The sequence below is a fragment of the Grus americana genome, chromosome 33, assembly GCF_028858705.1.
Source record: "Grus americana isolate bGruAme1 chromosome 33, bGruAme1.mat, whole genome shotgun sequence".
NCBI lineage: Eukaryota > Metazoa > Chordata > Aves > Gruiformes > Gruidae > Grus > Grus americana.
Window position 1 is genome coordinate 1,224,459 of NC_072884.1, and position 21,859 is coordinate 1,246,317.

Genomic DNA, 21,859 nt, shown 5'->3' on the forward strand with positions numbered 1-21,859 from the left:
GCGTCACAAAAAAATGAATAGAAAAGAGGAAGCTGGGGGCTTTGGCGCGCTCAGCTCACCCTGTGTGTTTGGGATGAGATCACCCGGTTGACGCTGCAGCACCCATCGCTGGGTGCCTTAACTTACCCGCAGCTGGGTGACAGCCGGATCATGTGCCTGGGGTGGTGGGAAATCACAGGTTTGGTGTGCAATACTGAGCCCCCCCCCACTCTGGTTTGGGGGCACAGGGTGGGACATGCACCCCCAACCTCCTCTCTCAGCCGGTGGCAACTGGCCCTGACCCTGCAGCACCCGGTGTGGCACCGGGGCTTGGCCGTGGGGACCCTTGCGGGGTGACCATCGGTTGGAGCGAGCGCCATGGGACCAAGAGGCTGGGGGGGCAGGGGAATTGCCCCATCCTGGGGCAGGGAGGCAGGGGAATTGCCCCATCCCTGAGCAGGGGGGGCAGGGGAATTGCCCTATCCCAGGACAGGGGGGGCAGGGGAATTGCCCCATCCCGGGACAGGGGGGGCAGGGGAATTGCCCCATCCCGGGACAGGGGGGGCAGGGGAATTGCCCCATGCTGGGGCAGGGGGGGGCAGGGGAATTGCCCCATGCTGGGGCGGGGGGGGGAGGGGAATTGCCCCATCCCATGACGGGGGGGCAGGGGAATTGCCCCATCCCGGGACAGGGGGGCAGGGGAATTGCCCCATGCTGGGGCAGGGGGGGGCAGGGGAATTGCCCCATCCCGGGACAGGGGGGCAGCGGGGCAGGGAACTACCCTGGCATGGGGCGGGGGGGGGGGCAGCGGGGCAGGACCCCGACCCCATCCCCATCCCCATCCCCATCCCCGGGCAGTTCTCACCCTGCAGCCCCCGGGGTCGCCACTGCCCTGCGGGAAACCCACCGCCGAAGTCCCCGCCGCCCCGGAATTCCCCGGGGCCCGAGAGGGGCCGGGCTGGCGCCGAGCTTATAAAGCACCGTCCGGGGCGGGACCGACCGACCGAGCGACAGACGGACGGACAGACGGAAGGACGGACGGACGGAGGGTGCGGTTCGCACCCGGACCCGGACCCGGACCGCCCGCCCGGGGAGCCCGAGCCGGCCGGTCCCAAGCGGACCCATCCCGGGGAGCCCGACCCGACCCATCCCGGTGCTCCCGGGGAGCCCGACCCGACCCATCCCGGTGCGCACCGAGAACCCGACCGGACCCATCCCGGAGAACCCAACTGGACCCATCCCGGTGCTCCCGACCCCTCCGGCAAAGAGCCGGCCCCATCCCGGTGCTCCCAAAGGACTGAGCCCACCCGGTGCCGGTACCGGCACCCACCCCGGCACCCCACGGCACCATGCACCCCGCGGTGCTGCCGCTGGCTCTGTGTGCCCTGGTTGTCATCGCAGGTAAGGGGACAGCAGGGAGGGGGACACGGGGCAGAACGTGGGGGACCCGGGGACCTCCCCCCGCCACCGCCGCGGTGGGTCCCCAGCACAGAGGGGCGAGGCCGGCGCGAGCGCGTCGGCACAATCACGCGGGTGCGAGCGTGTCACCGCAAGCATGTTGGTGGTGTCGCGGCAAGCGTGCTGGTGCAAGTGTGAGCGCGTCGCTGTGAGCGCTTGTGTCAATGCGACTGGCACTGTGAGCGTGTCGCCGTCGGTTCACCACGCGAGCGCGAGCACGCTGCCGTGGTGTTGACCGGCTGCCCGGCACCGGGACTGGCGGGGTGGCTGGGATGGGGGTCCCGGATCCATCCGAGCCCCCTCTTCTCGGAGCCGTCATCTCCGTGCCGTGTCCCGTGGGAAAGCCCAGGCAGCGAGGTCGTGTTTGTCCTTGCGAAATCCCTGGATTGCAATCGGAATTTTTTGTTTTCCTCTTCCTGCTGGCGGTTATTCCGGGAAAGGGTAGGACTTCTTTTCTGTGCCGGAGGGAGGCAAGTCGCACTGCCACTCCCGGGGAATCCCCCACCCAAGGGTGCTGGTGCTGACTCACCTCAGGGGGCTTCCTCCGCAGCCCGGTGGGCCTGGCAATGGATGCTTTGCCGGGAAAGCCCCGGCACGCGGGGGCCGGAGGGGACCTTGGTCCGGCACCAGCTGCAGATAGCTGCTGCGGTCCCCGAGGGCCGGATTTATGTCTCGGCATCCCCCACGTTGTCACCAGCTTTGTGGCTGAAGGCTTCCAGCTGGATGGGAGGGACGGATCCTGCCTACCGGCAAAGCCGACCACTTCCCGCAGCCGAAGGAGAAGCTCGGTGGCGTTGTGGCTTCTCCCCACCCATTGTGGCCGGCCAGCTTCCCTCCCCGCCGTGCTGGGGATGGGGACGAGCCCGGGGGTCCCCTCAACCTTCCCCCCAGAGTCCGGGGGTCCCCTCAACCTTCCCCCTGGAGCCTGGGGGTCCCCTCAACCTTCCCCCCACACCATGCCGGGGATGGGGACAAGCCCAGGGGTCCCCTTAACCTTTCCCCCCTGAGCCCGGGGGTCCCCTCAACCTTCCCCCCCGGGTCTGGGCGTCCCCCCAACCTTCCCCCACCTGCCGTGCCAGGGATGGGGATGAGCCCGGGGGTCCTCTCAACCTTCTCCCCCTGCCGTGCCGGGGATGGGAATGAGCGTGGGGCCCCCTTGGCTGCCAAAGCCCCCCCCCCCAAACCCCTGGGTTCTCCTGGCAGGGCGGTTGGGAGCCTCCTTCGAGATATCGCTTGAGCCGGAGGTGCTGGTGGTGGAACACGGTGGATCGATCCAGTTGAAGGTGAAGACGACGTGCCAGGATCCCAAAGCATTCGGCAACGTGGAGACATCGATTCGGAAGCAGTTGTTGCTGGCACAGCCAACGGAGGTGGTGGTGAAGCTGCTCGAAGTCAACGTGTGGAACTCCAGCATCATCTACTACTTCAACTGCAGAGGAGAAAGGAAGTTGTTCACCACCGCACTCATCGTCTACCGTAAGGCACCGTGAGGAGAGGGGGTCCCTGCCGGTCCCGGCATGCCAGGATCACCCCCATCATGCTGCGTCTCTCCCCCAGGTTCGCTGAACCGGGTGACGCTGGATCCGGTACGAGAGCTGGAGGTGGGGAAGAGCCACGAGCTGGTGTGCCGCATGGAAAACGTTGCACCGATCCGGAACCTGACGGTGATCCTGTGGAAGGGCGGCGAGAAGTTGCACACCAAAACCTTCCAGCAGTACAGCCAGGATGAGCCGATGCCGGTGCAGGTGATCCACCGGCTGACGGCACAGCGCCAGGACAACGGGCAGACCGTCACCTGCCAGGCGGTGCTCGACCTGACGCCCTACGGCCCATGCTTCAACATCACCTCCGAGCCACAGACGTTGACCGTCTATGGTAAGCCAGTACCGGCATCTTACCGGCATTTGCTCTGCCGTGGTTGCAGCGACCGGCTCATCCCAGGGTGTTTCTCTCTGGTGGCAGAATTCCCGGAGGATCCCAAGCTGGAACCTCACATCTACCTGGAGATGGGCAAGACGGTGAACGCCACCTGCACCGTCGGGCATGTCTTCCCGTCGGTGGCGCAGTTCAAGCTGGCACTCGACGACCGGATCCTGCCGCACTCCGTCAGCCGGGACGGGCACCGAGCCACCGCCGAGGTGTCCCTCAACCATTCGGGGAATTTCAGTCTGGTTTGCACCGTGAAGGTGGGACCCAAGGAGCGGTGGAAGGAGGCGATCGTCCACAGCTACGGTGAGTAACAGCAGCGGTGGCACCGGCAAAGTCAGCCGGTGGCGTGGCCCCGGCGCACCGCGCGGGGAAGGGGGTGCTGTTTTCGTGCCATGGCATCACTGAACCACCCCGCTGGTGACTTTTAGGGTGCTGGTCCTTCCCGTGGGGTTTTCCTGCTGGACGAGGACCGGGGATGGGGGATGCGGGAAGGGAGGAGGGGATGTGCCGGACCCGGGGACCCCCCGCCCCTCGGGGAGCAGCAGGATGGGGCTACAGGGACGGAGCTGGGGCTGCAACCGGGACTGGGGGGAGACGGTGGGAAGAGCCGGGTGCCGGATCCGGCAGTGCTTGGGCTTTGGGCTGAGCCGAGAGGCCGGGTGCCATCTCTCTCTCTCTGTCCCCCCGCCGCAGAGCTCCCCTCGCCCCAGCTGGCCATCAGCAACCCCAACACCTCCTGCAACCAGGTGGTGACCATCAACTGCTCCTCGGCACCCAGCTGGCCCCCGGGGCTGAAGCTGCGGCTCCGCAGCAGCCATTGGCCCCTGCGGTCCTGGGTAGAGGGTGCTGTGCACCTGGAGCTGATGGCCAGGGAGGAAGACGATGGGGCCGAGTTCACCTGCGAAGCGCAGCTCAGCGTGGGCAACCGGACTCTGCGCAGGAGCTCGGCCATGACCACGCTGCATGTCACGTGTGAGTGGGGCGGTGGGTGCTGCCGCGGTGCCGGTGCAAAACCCTTCTGCACCGTGCAAAACCCTTCTGCTCCGTGCAAAACCCTTCCGTCCCTGTGCAAAACTCCTCTTGGCCCTGGTGCAAAACCCTTCTGCCCTCGTGCACAACCGCTCAGCCCTGGTGCAAAACCCTTCTGCACTGTGCAAAACTCTTCTGTCCCGTGCCAAACCCCTTGGCCCCATTGCAAGACCCCTCAGCCCCGGTGCAAGCCCTGGGGTGCCGGCCATGCCGGGGCTCGTGCCGGGGAGAACTGAGGTTCCTCTTCTCCCCCCTCCAGACCAGCCCCAGATGGACGACGGGAGCTGCCCCCCCAGCCAGAACTGGACGGAGGGGCAGGATGAGACCCTGCGCTGCGGGGCACGGGGCAACCCCCTGCCCCTCTTGGAGTGCACCAAGGACGGCGAGCCCTTCCCCGCCGGGGTGCTGCGCCCCGTCACCCGCGCCCACGCCGGCACCTACCTCTGCCAGGCCACCAACCCGCTGGGTACCACTGTCCGGAGCATCACCGTGTGGGTGCAGTGTGAGTGGGGACGGGGGTCCTGGGGGGGGTCCTGGGTGTCCCAGGGGGAAGGTGCGGGCTCAGCACCACTGACCACCCATCCTTGCTCTCCGGCAGACCATGACCCCGACCTGGTTCTCCTGGTGCTGCTGCCGGTGGTGGTGGCGGTCGCCCTGCTCGCTGGCGGGGTGGGCTACGGCGTTTACTACCGTAAGAAGAAAATCCGGCAGTACCGGCTGCAGGAGCGGCAGAAGCAGCTGGAGATGCAGGCGCTGCGGCAGCCGGGATGCTCAGAGGCGACGGCCGCTCTCAACGGCTCGGCGCAGAAGGCTTAACCGTAGCCGGGCAGAGGCGGTGGAGAGGTCGGCAGCCCCCTGCCCGTCCTGCTCCCTGCCCGTGGGCAAGTGCCCCGGCAAGGGCTGAGCGCCGCGGCCGCCGGCTCCCTCCTACAGATATGATGGTGACATCGGGGACCGGGCGGGAGCCGCGGCGGGGCCGGTGGACGCTGTGGCGAGATGGCACCGGTGGCTGCTGTCACCGCAGGGAGGTGACAGCTCCCGGACAGGGACGTGCCGGGCCGGCGCGTGGTTGGGATGCCGGAGAGCGGCGAGGCGCTGACTTCCCCGCCATGACGGAGATGCTCCTTTTCTCTCTGACCTTCATCCCTTGGGAGACCTGAAGACGGTTTTGGGGTGTCCGCGCTCTCTTCCCACACTGACGCTGGGGGGTAGGGGGGGTGCCTTGGTACCCCAGGGGGAGCATCCGGGCTGAGTACCGGTATTTCGGTGCTGGGGCGGTGTTGGCCCCAATGCCGGCGGGAGGGTGAGGAGCGGAGGGAGATGCAGGCGCCAGAGAGGCTGGAAGACGCTGTCGCGACATGTTGCACCAATAAAGGCCGTGGGCAACAACGCCGCAACCCGCTGGGGTTTTGGATGGGGATAACCATCCTGCACCCTCAATCGTCATCTGCCGTTGCGCGCGAGCATGCGCTGTGGTGCCCAGACTCTGCTTCCTTCCTTACACCGCCATTTCCCGCCGCCTCCCGGTACCGCGGTGTAGCCGGTGGCGGTGGGGCCGGGACGAAGCCAGGGCGCTGCTGGGGCGGAGAGGAAGGATGGAGAGCGGCCGGCGTGGCAAGGGATGGGGGACAATGCGCCTCTGAGCTGGGTGCCGCCCCCCTCCCCCCCAGCTCACCCCCCCCGCCAAAGCCCTGAGGTGGGGTGATGGGCTCTGGCTTCCGCTCCCATCCCCGCGGCACGCTGTTTCCCCGCGCGGCGATGCCCTGGCGTGGTCTCCATGCCTGGTCCCTCACCGGGCTGCTCCTGGCTCTGTGCGGTGAGTGCTGTCACTGGGTCCTGGCTGGTCCCCCTGTACCCCAACCCGGTGGGGGATGTCCCGTCTATCCCAGCTCATCCCACCTGCACCCCGACCCACCTCATCCCACCTTCACCCCGACCCACCTCCCCAGCTCATCCCACGTGTCCCAGCTCATCCCGCCTGCACCCCAGCCCACCTCCCCAGCTCATCCTACCTGCATCCCAATCCAACTGGGAACATCCCATCTGTCCCAGCTCATCCCACCTTCACCCCAACCCACCTCCCCAGCTCATCCCACCTGCACCCCAATCCAACTGGGAACATCCCATCTGTCCCAGCTCATCCCACCTTCACCCCAATCCAACTGGGAACATCCCATCCGTCCCAGCTCATCCCACCTGCACCCCAATCCAACTGGGAACATCCCATCTGTCCCAGCTCATCCCACCTGCACCCCGACCCACCTCCCCAGCTCATCCCACGTGTCCCAACTCCCCCCCCCTCCACCCCTGGCCATCCCATTCCAGGATCACCAACCAACCCCTTCGAGGTGACGGTGAACGGGGCCCCTTCGGAGGTGGGCTACGGTGGGACGGTGCTGCTGAACTGCTCCACCAGCTGCCCTGAGGCCAACGTGACCGGGGGGCTGGAGACCTCCCTCAGCAAGGAGTGGGTGGGCCGGGGACCAGGCTGGTTGAGTGTCCGGCTCCGCAACATCACCGAGCCCCTCTCCGACATCCTCTGCTACTTCTCCTGCTTCGGGAAAAGGGAAGTGGTGACTTTCAGGGTGCTGGCTTACGGTGAGAGGCTGCTGGGGTCCTTCCCGTGGGGTTTTCCTGCTGGATGAGGACCGGGGATGGGGGATGCGGGAAGGGAGGAGGGGATGTGCCGGACCCGGGGACCCCCCGCCCCTCGGGGAGCAGCAGGATGGGGCTACAGGGACGGAGCTGGGGCTGCAACCGGGACTGGGGGGAGACGGTGGGAAGAGCCGGGTGCCGGATCCGGCAGTGCTTGGGCTTTGGGCTGAGCCGAGAGGCCGGGTGCCATCTCTCTCTCTCTGTCCCCCCGCCGCAGAGCTCCCCTCGCCCCAGCTGGCCATCAGCAACCCCAACACCTCCTGCAACCAGGTGGTGACCATCAACTGCTCCTCGGCACCCAGCTGGCCCCCGGGGCTGAAGCTGCGGCTCCGCAGCAGCCGTTGGCCCCTGCGGTCCTGGGTAGAGGGTGCTGTGCACCTGGAGCTGATGGCCAGGGAGGAAGACGATGGGGCCGAGTTCACCTGCGAAGCGCAGCTCAGCGTGGGCAACCGGACTCTGCGCAGGAGCTCGGCCACGACCACGCTGCATGTCACGTGTGAGTGGGGCGGTGGGTGCTGCCGCGGTGCCGGTGCAAAACCCCTTGGTCCTGTGCAAAAACCCTTGGTCCTGTGCAAAAACCCTTCCGTCCCTGTGCAAAACCCTTCTGCCCTTGTGCACAACCGCTCAACCCTGGTGCAAAACCCTTCTGCTCCGTGCAAAACCCTTCTGCTCCGTGCAAAACCCTTCTGCTCCGTGCAAAACCTCTTGGCCCTTGTGCAAAAGCCTTCTGTCCCTGTGCAAGACCCCTCAGCCCCGGTGCAAGCCCTGGGGTGCCGGCCATGCCGGGGCTCGTGCCGGGGAGAACTGAGGTTCCTCTTCTCCCCCCTCCAGACCAGCCCCAGATGGACGACGGGAGCTGCCCCCCCAGCCAGAACTGGACGGAGGGGCAGGATGAGACCCTGCGCTGCGGGGCACGGGGCAACCCCCTGCCCCTCTTGGAGTGCACCAAGGACGGCGAGCCCTTCCCCGCCGGGGTGCTGCGCCCCGTCACCCGCGCCCACGCCGGCACCTACCTCTGCCAGGCCACCAACCCGCTGGGTACCACTGTCCGGAGCATCACCGTGTGGGTGCAGTGTGAGTGGGGACGGGGGTCCTGGGGGGGGTCCTGGGTGTCCCAGGGGGAAGGTGCGGGCTCAGCACCACTGACCACCCATCCTTGCTCTCCGGCAGACCATGACCCCGACCTGGTTCTCCTGGTGCTGCTGCCGGTGGTGGTGGCGGTCGCCCTGCTCGCTGCCAGGGTGGGCTACGGCGTTTACTACCGTAAGAAGAGAATCCGGCAGTACCGGCTGCAGGAGCGGCAGAAGCAGCTGGAGATGCAGGTGTTACGCTCAAAGCAGGACCGTGCCCCCCTCAATGATGTGGGGGCTGCGCCGTAGCTCCCCCCCCCACCCCCCAAAAGCCGCATCCCCCCCCTGCACGGCACCGAACCCCCCCCCACCCTGCTGCCTCGGGGGCCAAGGGATGTATCCGGTCCCCCACGGGCAGCGGTGGGGGGGGTGCTGGGGGGGGCTCGGTGGCCCGAGGGATGGAGACCCCCCCCCCCACTGTGCCCATCACCCTGGCCTCAGGCTCTCCTCTGGCCGGGGGGGGCAATGGCTCTTGATGACCGAATCATCCTTGTGGGATCGCCCGCATCCACGTCGTTTGTCCTAGTGACATGAGGGGAGAGGGCTGTGCTGGGTTGTACTGGGCTGTGCTGGGTTGTACTGGGCTGTAATGGGCTATACTGAGCTGTACTGGACTGTACGGGGCTATGCTGGGCTGTAATGGGCTGTACTGGGATGTACTGGGCTGTACGGGGCTATATTAAGCTGTACTGGGTTGTAACTGACCATACTGGGCTATACTGGGCTGTAATGGGCTGCACTGGGCTGTAATGGGCTATACTGGGATGTACTGGACTGTATGGGGCTATACTAAGCTGTACTGGGCTGTAACTTACTGTACTGGGATATACTGGGCTGTACTGGGCTATACTGGACTGTAATGGGTTATACTGGGCTGTACTGGGGGGTGTTGGGGTCCTGGTTCGCCCCTTGGGAGCGATGAAACGTCCTCCTGGTGCCGCCAGCAGCCGAGAGCCGCGGTGCTGCCGGGGGGGGCCGGGGGGGGACGTGTGTGTCCCCCAGTCTCCTCGGTGACCCCCAGGGCTGCCGGCCCTGCTGGGGGGTCAGGGGGAGCGGGGACGGGCAGGGGATGGGGTACGGGCAGGGGATTGGGGTACGGGCAGGGAGTGGGGGACGGGCAGGGAGTAGGGGGGACGGGCAGGGAGTGGGGTGCAGGGAGTGGGGGTGATGGGCAGGGGATGGGGGTACAGGCAGGGATGGGGGTGCAGGCAGGGATGGGGGTGCGGGCAGGGGATGGGGGAAGGAGCCGGGGACAAGGGCTGGGGGGGGGGGATGGGAGCCAGAGCGGGGGAGGGGCTCTAGAGCCCAGCGCTGGGGGAGGCACGGGGGGGGGGGGGGTGCGGGGGTGGGGGTGGGGGGGCACCCCGCTGCCCGAGCACCCCTCCCCAACCAGGGCCCGACGCGGCCGGAGCCAGCGGGAGCCGGAGCGAGCGTGAGCGTGGCAGCGCCTGGCACTCGCTGGCACCATCGCTCACGCCCCGGCGTGACACCAGCCCACGCCACGCCACGCCACGGCACGGCACGGCGAGGTGAGGCCTGCCACGGCTGCCCGCACCGGTGCAGGCAGGGAGGCGGCGTGGGCAGGCGGCGCGGGCAGGCGGCGCGTTGGGCGCGTTGCGTGGGCCGAGGTAGGGCCGGAGCGTGTTGCCGGGAGGAATCGCGCCTCACCCGCGCCGCGAGGGGACGGGGGGGGTGTGGGCCAGGGGGGCACCCGGCGTGGCGGCGGCATCGGCGGCGCGGGGCGTGCGCGAGGGGCACGTTGGCGCGCACAGGCAACGCGCGTGACGCGTGCCTGCCCGCACGCAACGCGCGATAGACGCGCCCGCGTGCGCACGCGATGCGTGCATGCACGCCGCCGCGCACACGCAACGCGTGCCTGCGCGCGCACGATGCACACGCAACCGGCACGCACACGCAACGCACACCCGCAGGCATGTGATACGCACGCCTGCGTGCACGCGCAATGCGTGCTTCTACGAGCGATCCACGATGCACGCTTGCGTGTGTATAATACGTGCATACACCCACCTGCACATGCACAGCATGCACGTGATCCACACGCCTGCACGCACACAGTACTCACACCTGCACGCACACGCAATGCACGCCTGCATGCACACGGTATACACGCCTGCATGCACACGATATACACACCTGCATGCACACGCAATGCACACCTGCATGGACATGCAATGCACACCTGCACACACACAGTATACACACCTGCACGCACATGGTATTCACACCTGCACACACATGCAATACACGCCTGCATGCACACGGTATTCACACCTGCACACACATGCAATGCACGCCTGCACGCACATTGTATTCACACCTGCACGCACATGCAATGCACGCCTGCACGCACACGATATACACACCTGCACACACATGCAATGCATGCCTGCACGCACACGGTATTCACACCTGCACGCACGTGCAATGCACGCCTGCACACACACGATATACACACCTGCACGCACGTGCAATGCGTGGCTGCATGCACATGATCCACATGCCTGCACGCATGTGCAATGCACGCCTGCACGCACACCTGCACGCACACGCAATGCACGCCTGCATGCACACGATCCATGCACATGCAACGCGCGCCTGCGCGCACACAGTATACACACCTGCATGCACACGCTATTCACACCTGCGCACACACGGTATACACACCTGCGCGCACGTGCAATGCGCGGCTGCATGCGCAAGATGCACACGCATTGCACACGATGCTCATGCCTGCAAACGTGCTGCACGCACCTTCCTGCACACGCACCCCTGCCTGCACACGCCGTGCACCCCACACGTGACCCAAGGTTGCCCCAACCCTCGCCCCGCTGCAGCCAGCCCGGTGTCGTGTGTCCCCCCCCACCCCACCCGTGGCGAGTGCGTGGGCAGCACCCCGCGGGTGGGGTGGGGGACGGGACACGCAGCTGGTCGCGGTCTGTCGCTGCACCCACGCAGGACCGTGCCTCCCCCGCGGCACAGCTGCTGCTGGCTCCGGGCTGCAAAGGGATGGGGGGGGTGGGGGCGTGCGGGAGCGAGCACGGGGGGGCCTGATCCGGGTCCGGTTTGGGGGGTGCTGTGCAGGAGCACGGGGGGAGGGCCCGATCCGGGTCCGGTTTGGGGGGTGCTGTGCAGGAGCACGGGGGGGGGGCCCGATCCGGGTCCGGTTTGGGGGGTGCCGTGCGGGAGGGAGCCCCGGGGGGGGGGCTGATCCGTGTCCGGTTTGGGGGGTGCTGTGCAGGATCGAGCATGGGGGGGCCCGATCCGGGTCCGGTTTGGGGGGTGCTGTGCAGGAGCACGGGGGGGGGGGCCCGATCCGGGTCCGGTTTGGGGGGTGCTGTGCGGGAGGGAGCCCCGGGGGGGGGGCTGATCCGGGTCCGGTTTGGGGGGTCCTGTGCAGGAGCGAGCATGGGGGGGGGCCTGATCCGGGTCCGGTTTGGGGGGGTGCTGTGCAGGAGCGAGCATGGGGGGGCCCGATCCGGGTCCGGTTGGGGGGGTGCTGTGCAGGAGCCCGGGGGGGGGGGGCCCGATCCGGGTCCGGTTTGGGGGGTGCTGTGCAGGAGCACGGGGGGGGGGGGGGCCCGATCCGGGTCCGGTTTGGGGGGTGCTGTGCAGGAGCACGGGGGGGGGGGGCCCGATCCGGGTCCGGTTTGGGGGGTGCTGTGCAGGAGCACCGGGGGGGGCCCGATACGGGTCCGGTTTGGAGGGTGCTGTGCAGGAGCACGGGGGGGGGCCCGATCCGGGTCCGGTTTGGGGGGTGCTGTGCAGGAGCACCGGGGGGGGCCCGATACGGGTCCGGTTTGGAGGGTGCTGTGCAGGAGCACGGGGGGGGGCCCGATCCGGGTCCGGTTTGGGGGGTGCTGTGCAGGAGCACCGGGGGGGGCCCGATACGGGTCCGGTTTGGAGGGTGCTGTGCAGGAGCACGGGGGGGGGCCCGATCCGGGTCCGGTTTGGGGGGTCCTGTGCAGGCACAAGCCCCGGGGGGGCCCCATCCTGGCGGGCGGGGCGGTCCGTGCAGCGCCGAGCACCGGGCGGGGGAGGACGAAGCGTCGGGAGGGCTCAGGCGGGGGCGGGGGGAGGAGCAGCCCCGCGGTACCGGCGCCGTCCTCGCCTCCGTGCGCGGCAGCGGAGGAGCTGCCTTCATCCCCATCCTCCTCTTCTTCCTCCCCATCCTCCTCTTCTTCCTCCCCATCCTCCTCCTCTTCCTCCCCGGGTGTCCCCCCCATAGCGCCGGGCCCCGATGGGACCCCCCAGCCCGGCCGCTCGGCTGCTGCCCCCCCTCATCCTGGCGCTCGCAGGTAGGGGGGAGCTCGGGGGGGGGGGGGGGGGCCGGACCCCCTCGGGATGGGGGGGACACCCCGGGGATGCCGGGGAGCTGGGACCCATCGTGCTGGGGAGCGGGGGGGTGGTCTCCAGGGACCCCAGACACCACAAACCCTTAATTATGGGGGGGACACACACACACCCCTGGGGACCCCCTGACACCAGGGACCTGTAATTAGGGGGGGGGGGGGGGAGTTGGACCCCCAGAGAGCCCCGATACCTGGGACCCGTCCTGATGGGGAGCGGGAGGGGGGTGGCCCCCAGAGACACACACCCCCCCCCAGGGACCCGTAATGCAGGGAGGGTTTGGGGGGGGTGGACCCCCAGGACCCCTGGGTCCCTTATTTTGGGGGGGGGGGGGCTGTGCAACAACCCCCCCCAGGAGCCCGGATGCCCGGGACCCTTAGATTTGGGGGGGTGGACCCCAAGGCCCCAAGACACCTGGGCCCCTTAATGCTGGGGGGGGGACAGGGGACCCCCAGGAGCCTGGACCCCTGGGTCCCTTATTTCGGGGGGGGACGGGACACACAGACCCCAGGGACACCCACGGGGGGACCACCAGCACCCCGGACACCTGGGTCCCCTCCCAGGAGCAGGGGGTGTGGGGGGGGGCACCCAGGGGTCCCCCCGCAGCCACGACTAGGGCGGGGGGCGCTGCCAACAGCGGGGGCTCTCGCAGGGGCTGCCCACGGCACGTTCACGGTGGGGGCCTGGCCGCGGGTGGCCGTGGTGCCCTTCGGGGGCTCGGTGGCCATCAACTGCAGCCGCAGCGCCTGCCCGGGGGGCAACGCCACGCTGGGGCTGGAGACCCCCCTGGCCGTGGGGTTGGGGGCCGGCGGGCGCCGCTGGCAAAGCTTCCGGCTCCTCAACGTCTCCCAGTGGAACCCCGGCACCGCCACGTGCTACGGGCGCTGCGGTGATACCCGAGTCGACGCCAGCGCCGGCATCCTGGTGTACCGTGAGTGCCGGGGTCGGTGGGGGCCGAGAGGCAGCGCCGAGGGACGCGGTTGACGGCTCGGTGGTCACCCCCTGCCAGGGTTACCGGAGCGGGTGGTGCTGGAGCCGGTGCCGGCCGTGGCAGTGGGCGAGAGCCGTAACCTGACGTGCCGGGTGGTGGAGGTGGCTCCGGTGGGGAACCTGACGGTGACGTTGCGCCGAGGTGCCGAAACGCTGCGGACGGAGAGTTTCAGTGCCACCGAGGGCAGCGCCAGCGTGGCCGTCAGTCACCTGCTGACCGCCGGCCCCGGCGACCACGGGCAGGACGTCACCTGCCACGCCGAGCTGTCCCTGCGGCCCCACGGGCCGCTCTTCGCCCGCGCCGCTGTCCCTGTCAAGCTGTCAGTTTTCGGTGAGTCCCCACCGCGTGGCCGGGCTCCGGTGTTGGCGCCGATGCTCCTGTCCGGGGGGAAGGTGGGTGCCACCCTGTCCCCGTCCCGTCCCCATCCTCACTGGAGCCCGGTGAGGGCCTGGCCACCGGGATCCTCTCCCCGGCACCGAGGCACGGCCGGGGATGAGGCACGTCCCTGGTGACGCCGCATCCCCGCAGCCCTCCCTGAGCCACCACAGCTCCGGGCTCCTGCCCGCCTCGAAGCTGGCACCGCTGCCAACATCAGTTGCCAGATCGCCGGAGCCTTCCCCGCCGGCGACGTCCGCTTCGCCATCACCCTGGCAGAGCAGCGCCTCAACTTCACCGTGACAGCAGCTGGCGATGTGCTCACCGCCACCGCCGTTCTCTCAACCGGCACCCTGGGGCGGCAGGAGCTGACCTGCACTGCGGCGGTGGCAACAGCGGCACGGACAGCACGGACGCAGCTCCACGTTTACCGTAAGTCACCGGGTGCGGCGCAGTGGTTGCTGGACCCCTTTCCAAAATCCTGTTGGACCCGCGGCACCTTCCCGCAGGCTTCCCGGTGCCCATCCTGGAGCTGAGCCCGGCATCAGCACCAGCAGGCAGCGAGGTGACTGTGGCGTGCCACGCCGGGGTTGCCGAACCCCCCGCCGTCCGGCTGCAGCTCCGCGATGCCGACGGGGGGGTTCTGGCCGAGGGGCCGCAGTCCCGGCTGGAGCTGCGGTTGGTGGCGCGGCGGGAGGATGACGGGCGACAATTCGGGTGCCGGGCCAGCCTGGCCGTCGGCGACGGCACGGTGACAAAGAACGTGGACGCCCGGCTCGCCGTGCTCTGTGAGTGCCACGCCGGAGCAGCCTGGCTGTGCCCGTGGCAGCCGGCACGTGCTGCTCCCGGCGTTCCCGGTGCATCCCTCCATCTTTTCCAGATATGCCCGAAATGGCAGCGAGTGACTGCCCCAGCAACCGCACCTGGCTGCGGGGGACGCAAGAAGCGCTGTCCTGCCGCGCCGCCGGCAACCCTGCGCCCACCATCTTCTGCGGCAGGAACGGCGTCGCCATCAGCACCAGGGAGCCGGAGCTGGTCACCCGTTCCCGAGCCGGCACCTACCTCTGCAATGCCACCAACAGCCTGGGGACACAAAGCCGGGTGGTCACCATCCGCGTGGAGTGTGAGTGGTGCCGGCGTCTCCTGCCGCGGCCGTGCCGGTGGCAACCGCGCTAACCGGGACCCCTCTTTTCTCCCCCAAGACGAGCCCATCCTGACGGAGAAGGGCTGCCCCACGCACCGCACCTGGGTGGAGGGGGAGCGGCGGGAGCTCGTGTGCCGCGCTGACGGGGACCCCCCACCCAGCACCCGCTGCGCCCGCGACAGCGGTGCCCCCCGTGCCCGGGGGAGCCGGGCTGTCAGCCGGGCCGACGCTGGCCGCTACGTTTGCCGGGCCACCAACAAGCACGGCTCGGCCGTCCGCAGCATCGTTGTCACCGTCGAGTGTGAGTACCGGGGGAGATGGAGAACCGGCGGTGCCGGGGATGCCGTGGCGGGGTGGGGATGGCTGTGCCGGGGATGCCGTGACCATGCCGGGGATGCCACGGCTGGGATGCCATGACCGTGCTGGGGATGCCGTGACCGTGCCGGTCCCATGGGTGCAGGGTGGGGAGCAGTGGGTGGGCAGTTGTTTGCTGCACCCAGCCCCCCCCCTCCCCACCACGTCGCTCCCGGCTTGCAGACGAGCCGAGCATCGGTGAGACGGGCTGCCCGGCGCGGCGGCTCTGGGTGGAGGGGACGCCGGCAGAGCTGGCCTGTGCCGCCAGCGGGAACCCCCCGCCCCACGTCGCCTGCGCCAAGCTGGGGGACGGCGAGGACCCCCCCCCGGCGAGCCCCAACGTCACCCGCGCCCACGCCGGCACCTACCAGTGCCGGGCCACCAACACCCACGGCTCTGCCCTGCGCAACATCACCGTCGCCGTCGAGTGTGAGTGCGGGGAGTGGCTTTTTGGGGTGGAAAAAAAAGGGGGTTTGGTTATTTTTTTTAAACGCTGGGCGGTGGTTTTGGCTGATGGACGGTGCCGCCCCGGTGCAGACAGCCCCGCCACGGTGAGCCTACGCGTGCTGCCCTCCGCCAACGTCTCGCAAGGTGCCAGCTTCAGCGTGGAGTGCCTTGCCGAGGGGCTGCCCACCCCCACCTACGGCTGGGCGCTGCCACCTGCCCCCAACCTCCGCTTTGCCGCCGATAACCGCTCGGTCGCCGTAGCCAGTGCCGCTGCCGCCAACCGGGGGCTTTATACCTGTACGGCAACCAACAGGCACGGCCGGCGAGCCGGCAGCGTGATGGTCCGGGTGGACGGTGAGATGGGGTGCATTGGTAAAGGGGGGGGGTGGGTGTGTCTCTCCATCACCACCGTGGTGTCACCGGCGCCTTCTCGCCGCGCAGAGAGCCGGCTGGCGCTGCTGGCTTCGCTGGGCTCCTTGGGTGCCGTCACCGTGGTGGGTTTGGCGGCTGCCGGCGGTTATTACCTGAAGTCGACGGCGTGTAAGAAAGGGGAATACAACGTGCGCGACGCCGAGGGCTCCTCCGAAGCCGCCTGCCTGCACCAGCAACGGCACGACCGCGGCGAGGTTTATGGCATCCAGCTCACCCAGCCATAACCAGGAACGTCCCCTTCCCCGGTGGGATGGAGGTTTGGGGGGTCCCCGTGTACCCCCCCCCCCCGCCCTGGCCCCAGCGGGGCTTTGGGGAGGGGGAGGGGGGAGGGAATTTGGGGTTTTTTTGGTGATTTTTAACATTTCGGTGCCGTGCTGAGGGCAGCACGGCCGTAACTCAGGTGGGGGGTGCTCAGCGGGGGGGCCGGGGCCGCCGGCTCGGCTCTTCCCGGGGGATAAAGCGACACCCAATAAATAATTCCATTTTAATCGGAGGAAGACGGCGACCGTCTGCCTCTGCCTTCCCGAGTCCTCGGGGCTCTGCGCTTGCCTCACCGCGCCCTACCCGGCTGCGACGGGGGGGACCCTGGGGCCATCCCCACCCTGAGCCCCCCGCTGCTGGAGGGGACCTGGGTGTTTGGGGTCCGGGGGGATCCATCCCCCCTGAAATGAGGGACCCAGGCATCTGAGCCCCCCAGAGCCCCCCCACCCCTGCGAGCGCCAGGCTGGGGGTGGGCGGGAGCCCTATGGGTGCCGGCAGCGGGGGGGGTCCCTGAGCTTGTCCCCCTGCCACCCGTGTGGGGGGGTGTCTGGTGGGTGCCCAGGGCTCAGCCTGGTGTCAGCTCGGGATCCCGCTGGAGAATCCCGGGGCTGGAAAATCCTCCGAGCCGCCCTGGCCCCCCCCTGCCTGCCCGCGCTGCTGGCAGCTCGTGCCTGCTGTCCCCCCATCCCACGTCCCCAACCCGCAGCAGGCGATGGGAACCCCCAGCCCAGCCACCACCTCGCTGTCCCCAACCCACAGCCAGGGACAGGGGACACCCCCCCCCAGCCCATCCACCACCTCCTTGTCCCCAAACTCCATCCCACGTCCCCAGCCCCGCACCCAGGTCACCCATCCTCGTCCCCCGCAGCTCCTTGCCAGGGCCACCAAACCCCCGGGGATGGCATCAAGACCCGGCCAAGCACCGACTCCCCCAAAGCCCCCCCGCCCCAAAGCCACAACCGTCACCCCGTGCCACCCCAGAGCAAGTGACACCGGGACGGCACCACGCTGCCATCAGCACCAGGACATTTAATCGCTCCCAAGGGCCCATCCAGGACCTCGATACCCCCCCAGCCCCCCGCACCCCGTCTCTCTGCCGCCGTCACTGCTGCCACCAACGTCCCCTCGCCGCTGCCGGGGGTCCTCACCGCCACCTCGTCCCGCTGCCGGCTGGGTGACACCGCTCCCCGCAGTGGGGACATTGGGGACGGGGGGTCCCGCTCTTCCCGGGGATGTTCCAGCACCGCCGGCACCGCACCCGGTACTTCTTGTACCTGGGAGAAATCCCTGGGGTGAAGCCGGTGCCACCCTGGGGAGAAGGGGGGACGGTGTCACCGGGGGGGGGGGGGGTGTCCCCGTCCCCTACCTGATGCCACAGGCGTTGCAGAGGGGGGTCCCGTTCTCAGCCGCGCGCCAGAGCGGGGTCCGGCGTGTCTTGCAGGAGGCGCAGCGCTTGCTCCCTGCGGGGAACACACGGCTGCACCCCCAAACCCCAGAGGTCTTGGGGTGACGGGGGGGGGGAAGGACAACCCCAGGGACACCCGTCCCCCGTCCCTGTCCTTACCCTGGGCGAGGGGAGCATCGTCCTCCGAGCTGCTGCCCGCCTCGGGGGGTCTGGCCGGGGAGCTGCTGCCCCGGCTCCGGCTGGGATTCCTGCAGGAATGGGGGGTCAGGGGGACCAAAAGTGGGGACCCCCCCAGAATGGGGACCCTCCTCGGGTGCTGCCAGGTCCCCGTGCAGGGAAGGTGCAACCGGACAGATGGATGGAGCAGCCCGTGGTCCAGGGATGCCGGGAAGTGCAGCCGGACGGACGGAGGGAGCAGCCAGAAATCTGGGGGTGCACCCAGACAGACGGACAGAGCATCCCAGGGGTGCACCCAGACAGACGGACGGAGCATCCCGAAGTCAGGGGGCACCCAGGGGTGCATCCGGACAGACAGACGGAGCAGCCAGAAATCTGGGGGTGCACCCAGACAAAGCATCCCGAGGTCGGGGGCACCCAGGGGTGCATCCGGACAGACGGACGGAGCATCCCAGGGGTGCACCCAGACAGACAGGCGGAGCATCCCGAGGTTGGGTGGCACCCAGGGGTGCATCCGGACAGATGGACGGTGCAGCCAGAGGTCTGGGGGTGCACCCAGACGGAGCATCCCGAGGTTGGGAGGCACCCAGGGGTGCATCCGGACAGACGGACGGTGCAGCCACGCGGTGCCGCGGTGAAGCCGGTACCTGCTGCCGCGGGCGGTGATGAGGAGGCGGCAGCCCTCGGCGCTGCCGGCGGGAAGGCCCAGGCGCATCCGGAGGGTCACCCCACGGAAAGAGGGGTCCCGGGGCTCGGCACCGCGCTGGGGGGCCGCCTGCTTGCGCCGCCGCCCGCTGCCGGTACCGGTGCCGCTGCCGTTACCGGTGCCGGTGCTGCCAGCCAGGTGCCGGCACTGGAGGCTGATGAGGCTGAGGGCGTCGGGGCCACCGGTGGGTGCTGGGGGGAGCCCAGGGTGCTCCGGGGGGGCGGCGGGAGGTGCCGGGGGGGGCTCAGGGGGGGCCAGCAGCCGCGCAGTCTCCTGCAGGAAGGTGAGACCCTCCCCGGGGGGGGCTGGGGGGCTCCAGGGCCCCGGGGGGGGCTCCGGGACCCCGCTCCTGCCCGGGGGCTACCGTTAGGGCACAGGATGGGGACCCCCCCCGCTCCCCCCTAAGGGGCTGCACGGGGCCGGCCCTGGTGCCCCCGGTGCCGGTGTCCGTCCCCCCCCCCCCCCCGTGGTCTGACCATCCCCACTCGCGATTCCCCCCCCACCCCGACGGGCCCACCCCCTGTCCCGGTGCCCCGCAGTGGATCCATCCCCGTTTCTCCCGGTTCCTCCCCCCCGCCTCCCGGTGGCACCACCCCCGGTTCCCACCTGCGGGCGCGGGGACCCCCGGTCGCGCCCTCCCCGGGGCTGGGGGGCGGCAGGAGGGGGCGGCAGGGTTCGGGTTCGAGGCAGAGCAGCCGCTGGAGCAGCGAGAAGTCGGGGGGCTGCCCCTCCAGGAAGAGCTGCTCCGCCATCACCGGCACCGGCACCGGCACCGGCCCCGGCCCTAAACCGGCTCCAGCTGCGGGGGGGCGGGGAGGGACCGCGTGGGCGGGACCCCCGGGCCGGGGCAGGGACCCCCCGGGTGGGGCAGGACGGTGGGGGGGGTGTCATCCCCCACATCCCACCGCCGTGGGGTTCTGTCCCCCGCGCTCTCCGAGCCCCCCAGCCCTTCAAACCCCCCCCCCTCCTGCTCGGAGCCCCCCGGACCCAAAGGGTCCCCCCAAATCCCCCCAGCTCGACCCGTTCCCACTCGGGGCAGGGGGGGTTCCCCGACAGCCCCCCCAGAGGGACCCCGAGCACCGCTCAGACCAGATTTATTATTAACGAACCGCAGCGCTCGTTATCCCAAATCCAGAGCCCCCAGGAGATGCGGGGGGGGGGAGGGCACACCCCAGTGTCCCCCCCACTCCGGGGTCCGACCCCCCCCCGGCTCCGCCGTCACCGTCCTGCAGCGTCTCGTCCTGCTCGGGGCGGGGGGGGGGGTTGTCCCGCTTTGGGGGTGGTCGTTCTGCTCAGGGCAGGGGGGGGGGGTGTTCGTCCTACTGGGGGGTGTCCCCCCCCCCCGCTGTCAGTGGGGTTTGGGGACGTGCCCGTCCACGTAGAAGTTGCGGGTGACCCTGGGGAGGGTGAAGTGGGCCCCCTCCAGCTCCGGCCCCAGCACGATCTGGCAGCCCAGGCGGGAGTTCTCCTGCAGCTGGGGGGCCTGGTCCAGCAGGTCCTCTTCCCTGGGGGGGGACACACACGGATGGGGGGGACACACACTGGGGGGGGGGTCCCCCAGGGCCAGGGGAAGGGGCTCAGAGGGGGCTCAGGGGCAGCGGTGGAGGTCACGGTCATGGGGTGGCGTTGGGATGCTGGGGGGGGAGGTACAGGGGTTTAAGGGGGGGGGGGTCTGGGGGGGTCCAGGGTTCTCTGGGGGTGCTGTGGTACCTGGGGGAGAGGGTCAGGGTGGCCCCCGGGGGTGTCGTGGTCCTTGGGTGGGGGGTTAAGGGGTCTGTTGGGGTCCAGGGGGTGTCAGGGGATCAGGGTGGGGGTGCTGCGATCCCTGGGGGGGCTCTGGGGGGGTCCCAAGGGTTGCCGGGGGGGGGGGGGGATCAGGGGGCTCTGAGGGGGTTCTGGGGGTGCCCAGAGGCTGCGCAGGGTTGGGGGGGCAGCGGGGAGAGGACGCGGGGGGTCCCGCGGGGGGTCCCACGTGAGGTCAGGGGCCGGGGGGGCGGGGGGGCCGTTACCGCTCGTCGGGGGCCGGGAGCCGGTCGAGGTGGGGGGTGCTGACGTAGACGTGGCAGGTGGAACAGGCCAGGGAGGCCTCGCAGGCGCCTGCGGGACCCCCCCGCTCAGCACCGGGTACCCCCCGGCACCGGGACCCCCCCCCGCTCAGCACCGGGACCCCCCCGCCCATCCCGTTTCCAGGGTGGTCCTGAGCCGGGTCCCACCCGTTCCGGACCCCGACCTGGCCACGTACCCCCCGCCCCCGGCCCGCCCCCCGGTCCCGGTCTGTCCCCCCGCCCCCGGTCCCGCCCCGATCGTGTGTCCCCCCCCTTCCCCGCGCCGGTGCCGGTGCCCACCCTCCAGCTCCAGCCCGTGCCGCTGCGCCAGGTGCAGCACGTTGTCCCCGACGCGGCCCCGCACCGGGACGTGACGCCCCGTTCGATCCACGAAGACGACGTTCACCCTGGGGACCGGGACACGACACCGGCAATCAGCACCGGGACCCGCCCTCCCCTCTACCGGTACCGTCGCCCTGGCACCGTCCCGGTTACCCACACGGCACCCTCCGGCTCCTCCGCAGCGGCCCCGCCGCCGCCGCCGCCGCCGCCGCCGCTCAGGCCCCGCGCCGCTCCCCGCAGCAGCCGCCGCGTCACGGAGCCGCCGCTCGCCGCCGCCATGGAGGCCGCCATGACAGGCGACACGTGACCGCCGCCACGTGACCGCCGCCGAGTGGGCGGTGCCAGGAGGGAGCCGCGCTGGTCCCAGTGCCGCCCCCTTCCCCCCCCCCGTGCTAATTAAACCTCCTCATTAAACCTCCCGCGGGGGGGGGGGGGGGGGCGGGCTTGGGTGGGGAGGGGAGGACCTAGAGGACCCCCTAATATGTGGGGGGGGCACCTTGCATGAGAAGAGGGTACCTAGGGGACTGTTATAAGCAGGGGGGCTCTGTGCATGAGGGGACACAGGGGACCCCCCCAAATTGAGGGCGAGATGGAGGGGACCCCCCCACATGAAGTGGGGGGGCCCACCACCC

At 69.7% G+C, this 21,859-nt stretch overlaps 3 protein-coding genes across 3 annotated transcripts; 1 reads left to right on the forward strand and 2 right to left on the reverse strand.

Moving 5' to 3' along the window:
• Positions 1 to 1,002: 1,002 nt before the first annotated feature.
• LOC129198476 (basement membrane-specific heparan sulfate proteoglycan core protein-like) lies at positions 1,003 to 16,685 on the forward strand. Its single transcript, XM_054807766.1, has 23 exons — positions 1,003 to 1,380; positions 2,641 to 2,913; positions 2,995 to 3,312; positions 3,400 to 3,669; positions 4,060 to 4,614; positions 4,655 to 4,897; positions 4,994 to 5,205; positions 6,066 to 6,096; positions 6,721 to 6,993; positions 7,268 to 7,546; positions 7,882 to 8,124; positions 8,221 to 8,425; positions 9,748 to 9,808; positions 12,427 to 12,496; positions 13,201 to 13,479; positions 13,558 to 13,869; positions 14,068 to 14,346; positions 14,424 to 14,702; positions 14,795 to 15,037; positions 15,117 to 15,359; positions 15,596 to 15,841; positions 15,950 to 16,213; positions 16,301 to 16,685. Exons 1-23 carry the CDS (start codon positions 1,329 to 1,331, stop codon positions 16,513 to 16,515), a joined length of 5,445 nt encoding a protein of 1,814 aa, XP_054663741.1. The 5' UTR covers positions 1,003 to 1,328; the 3' UTR covers positions 16,516 to 16,685.
• A 944-nt stretch (positions 16,686 to 17,629) lies between these two features.
• On the reverse strand, positions 17,630 to 19,290 carry ZGLP1 (zinc finger GATA like protein 1). The gene is made up of 3 exons (XM_054807937.1): positions 18,117 to 19,290; positions 17,919 to 18,012; positions 17,630 to 17,826 (listed from the first exon to the last, which is right to left on the reverse strand). The coding sequence occupies exons 1-3, from the start codon at positions 18,847 to 18,849 to the stop codon at positions 17,697 to 17,699; spliced, it is 957 nt and encodes a 318-aa protein (XP_054663912.1). The 5' UTR covers positions 18,850 to 19,290; the 3' UTR covers positions 17,630 to 17,696.
• A 570-nt stretch (positions 19,291 to 19,860) lies between these two features.
• Positions 19,861 to 21,536, reverse strand: FDX2 (ferredoxin 2). The gene is made up of 4 exons (XM_054807946.1): positions 21,385 to 21,536; positions 21,186 to 21,292; positions 20,850 to 20,937; positions 19,861 to 20,345 (listed from the first exon to the last, which is right to left on the reverse strand). The coding sequence occupies exons 1-4, from the start codon at positions 21,516 to 21,518 to the stop codon at positions 20,189 to 20,191; spliced, it is 486 nt and encodes a 161-aa protein (XP_054663921.1). The 5' UTR covers positions 21,519 to 21,536; the 3' UTR covers positions 19,861 to 20,188.
• Positions 21,537 to 21,859: the final 323 nt, after the last annotated feature.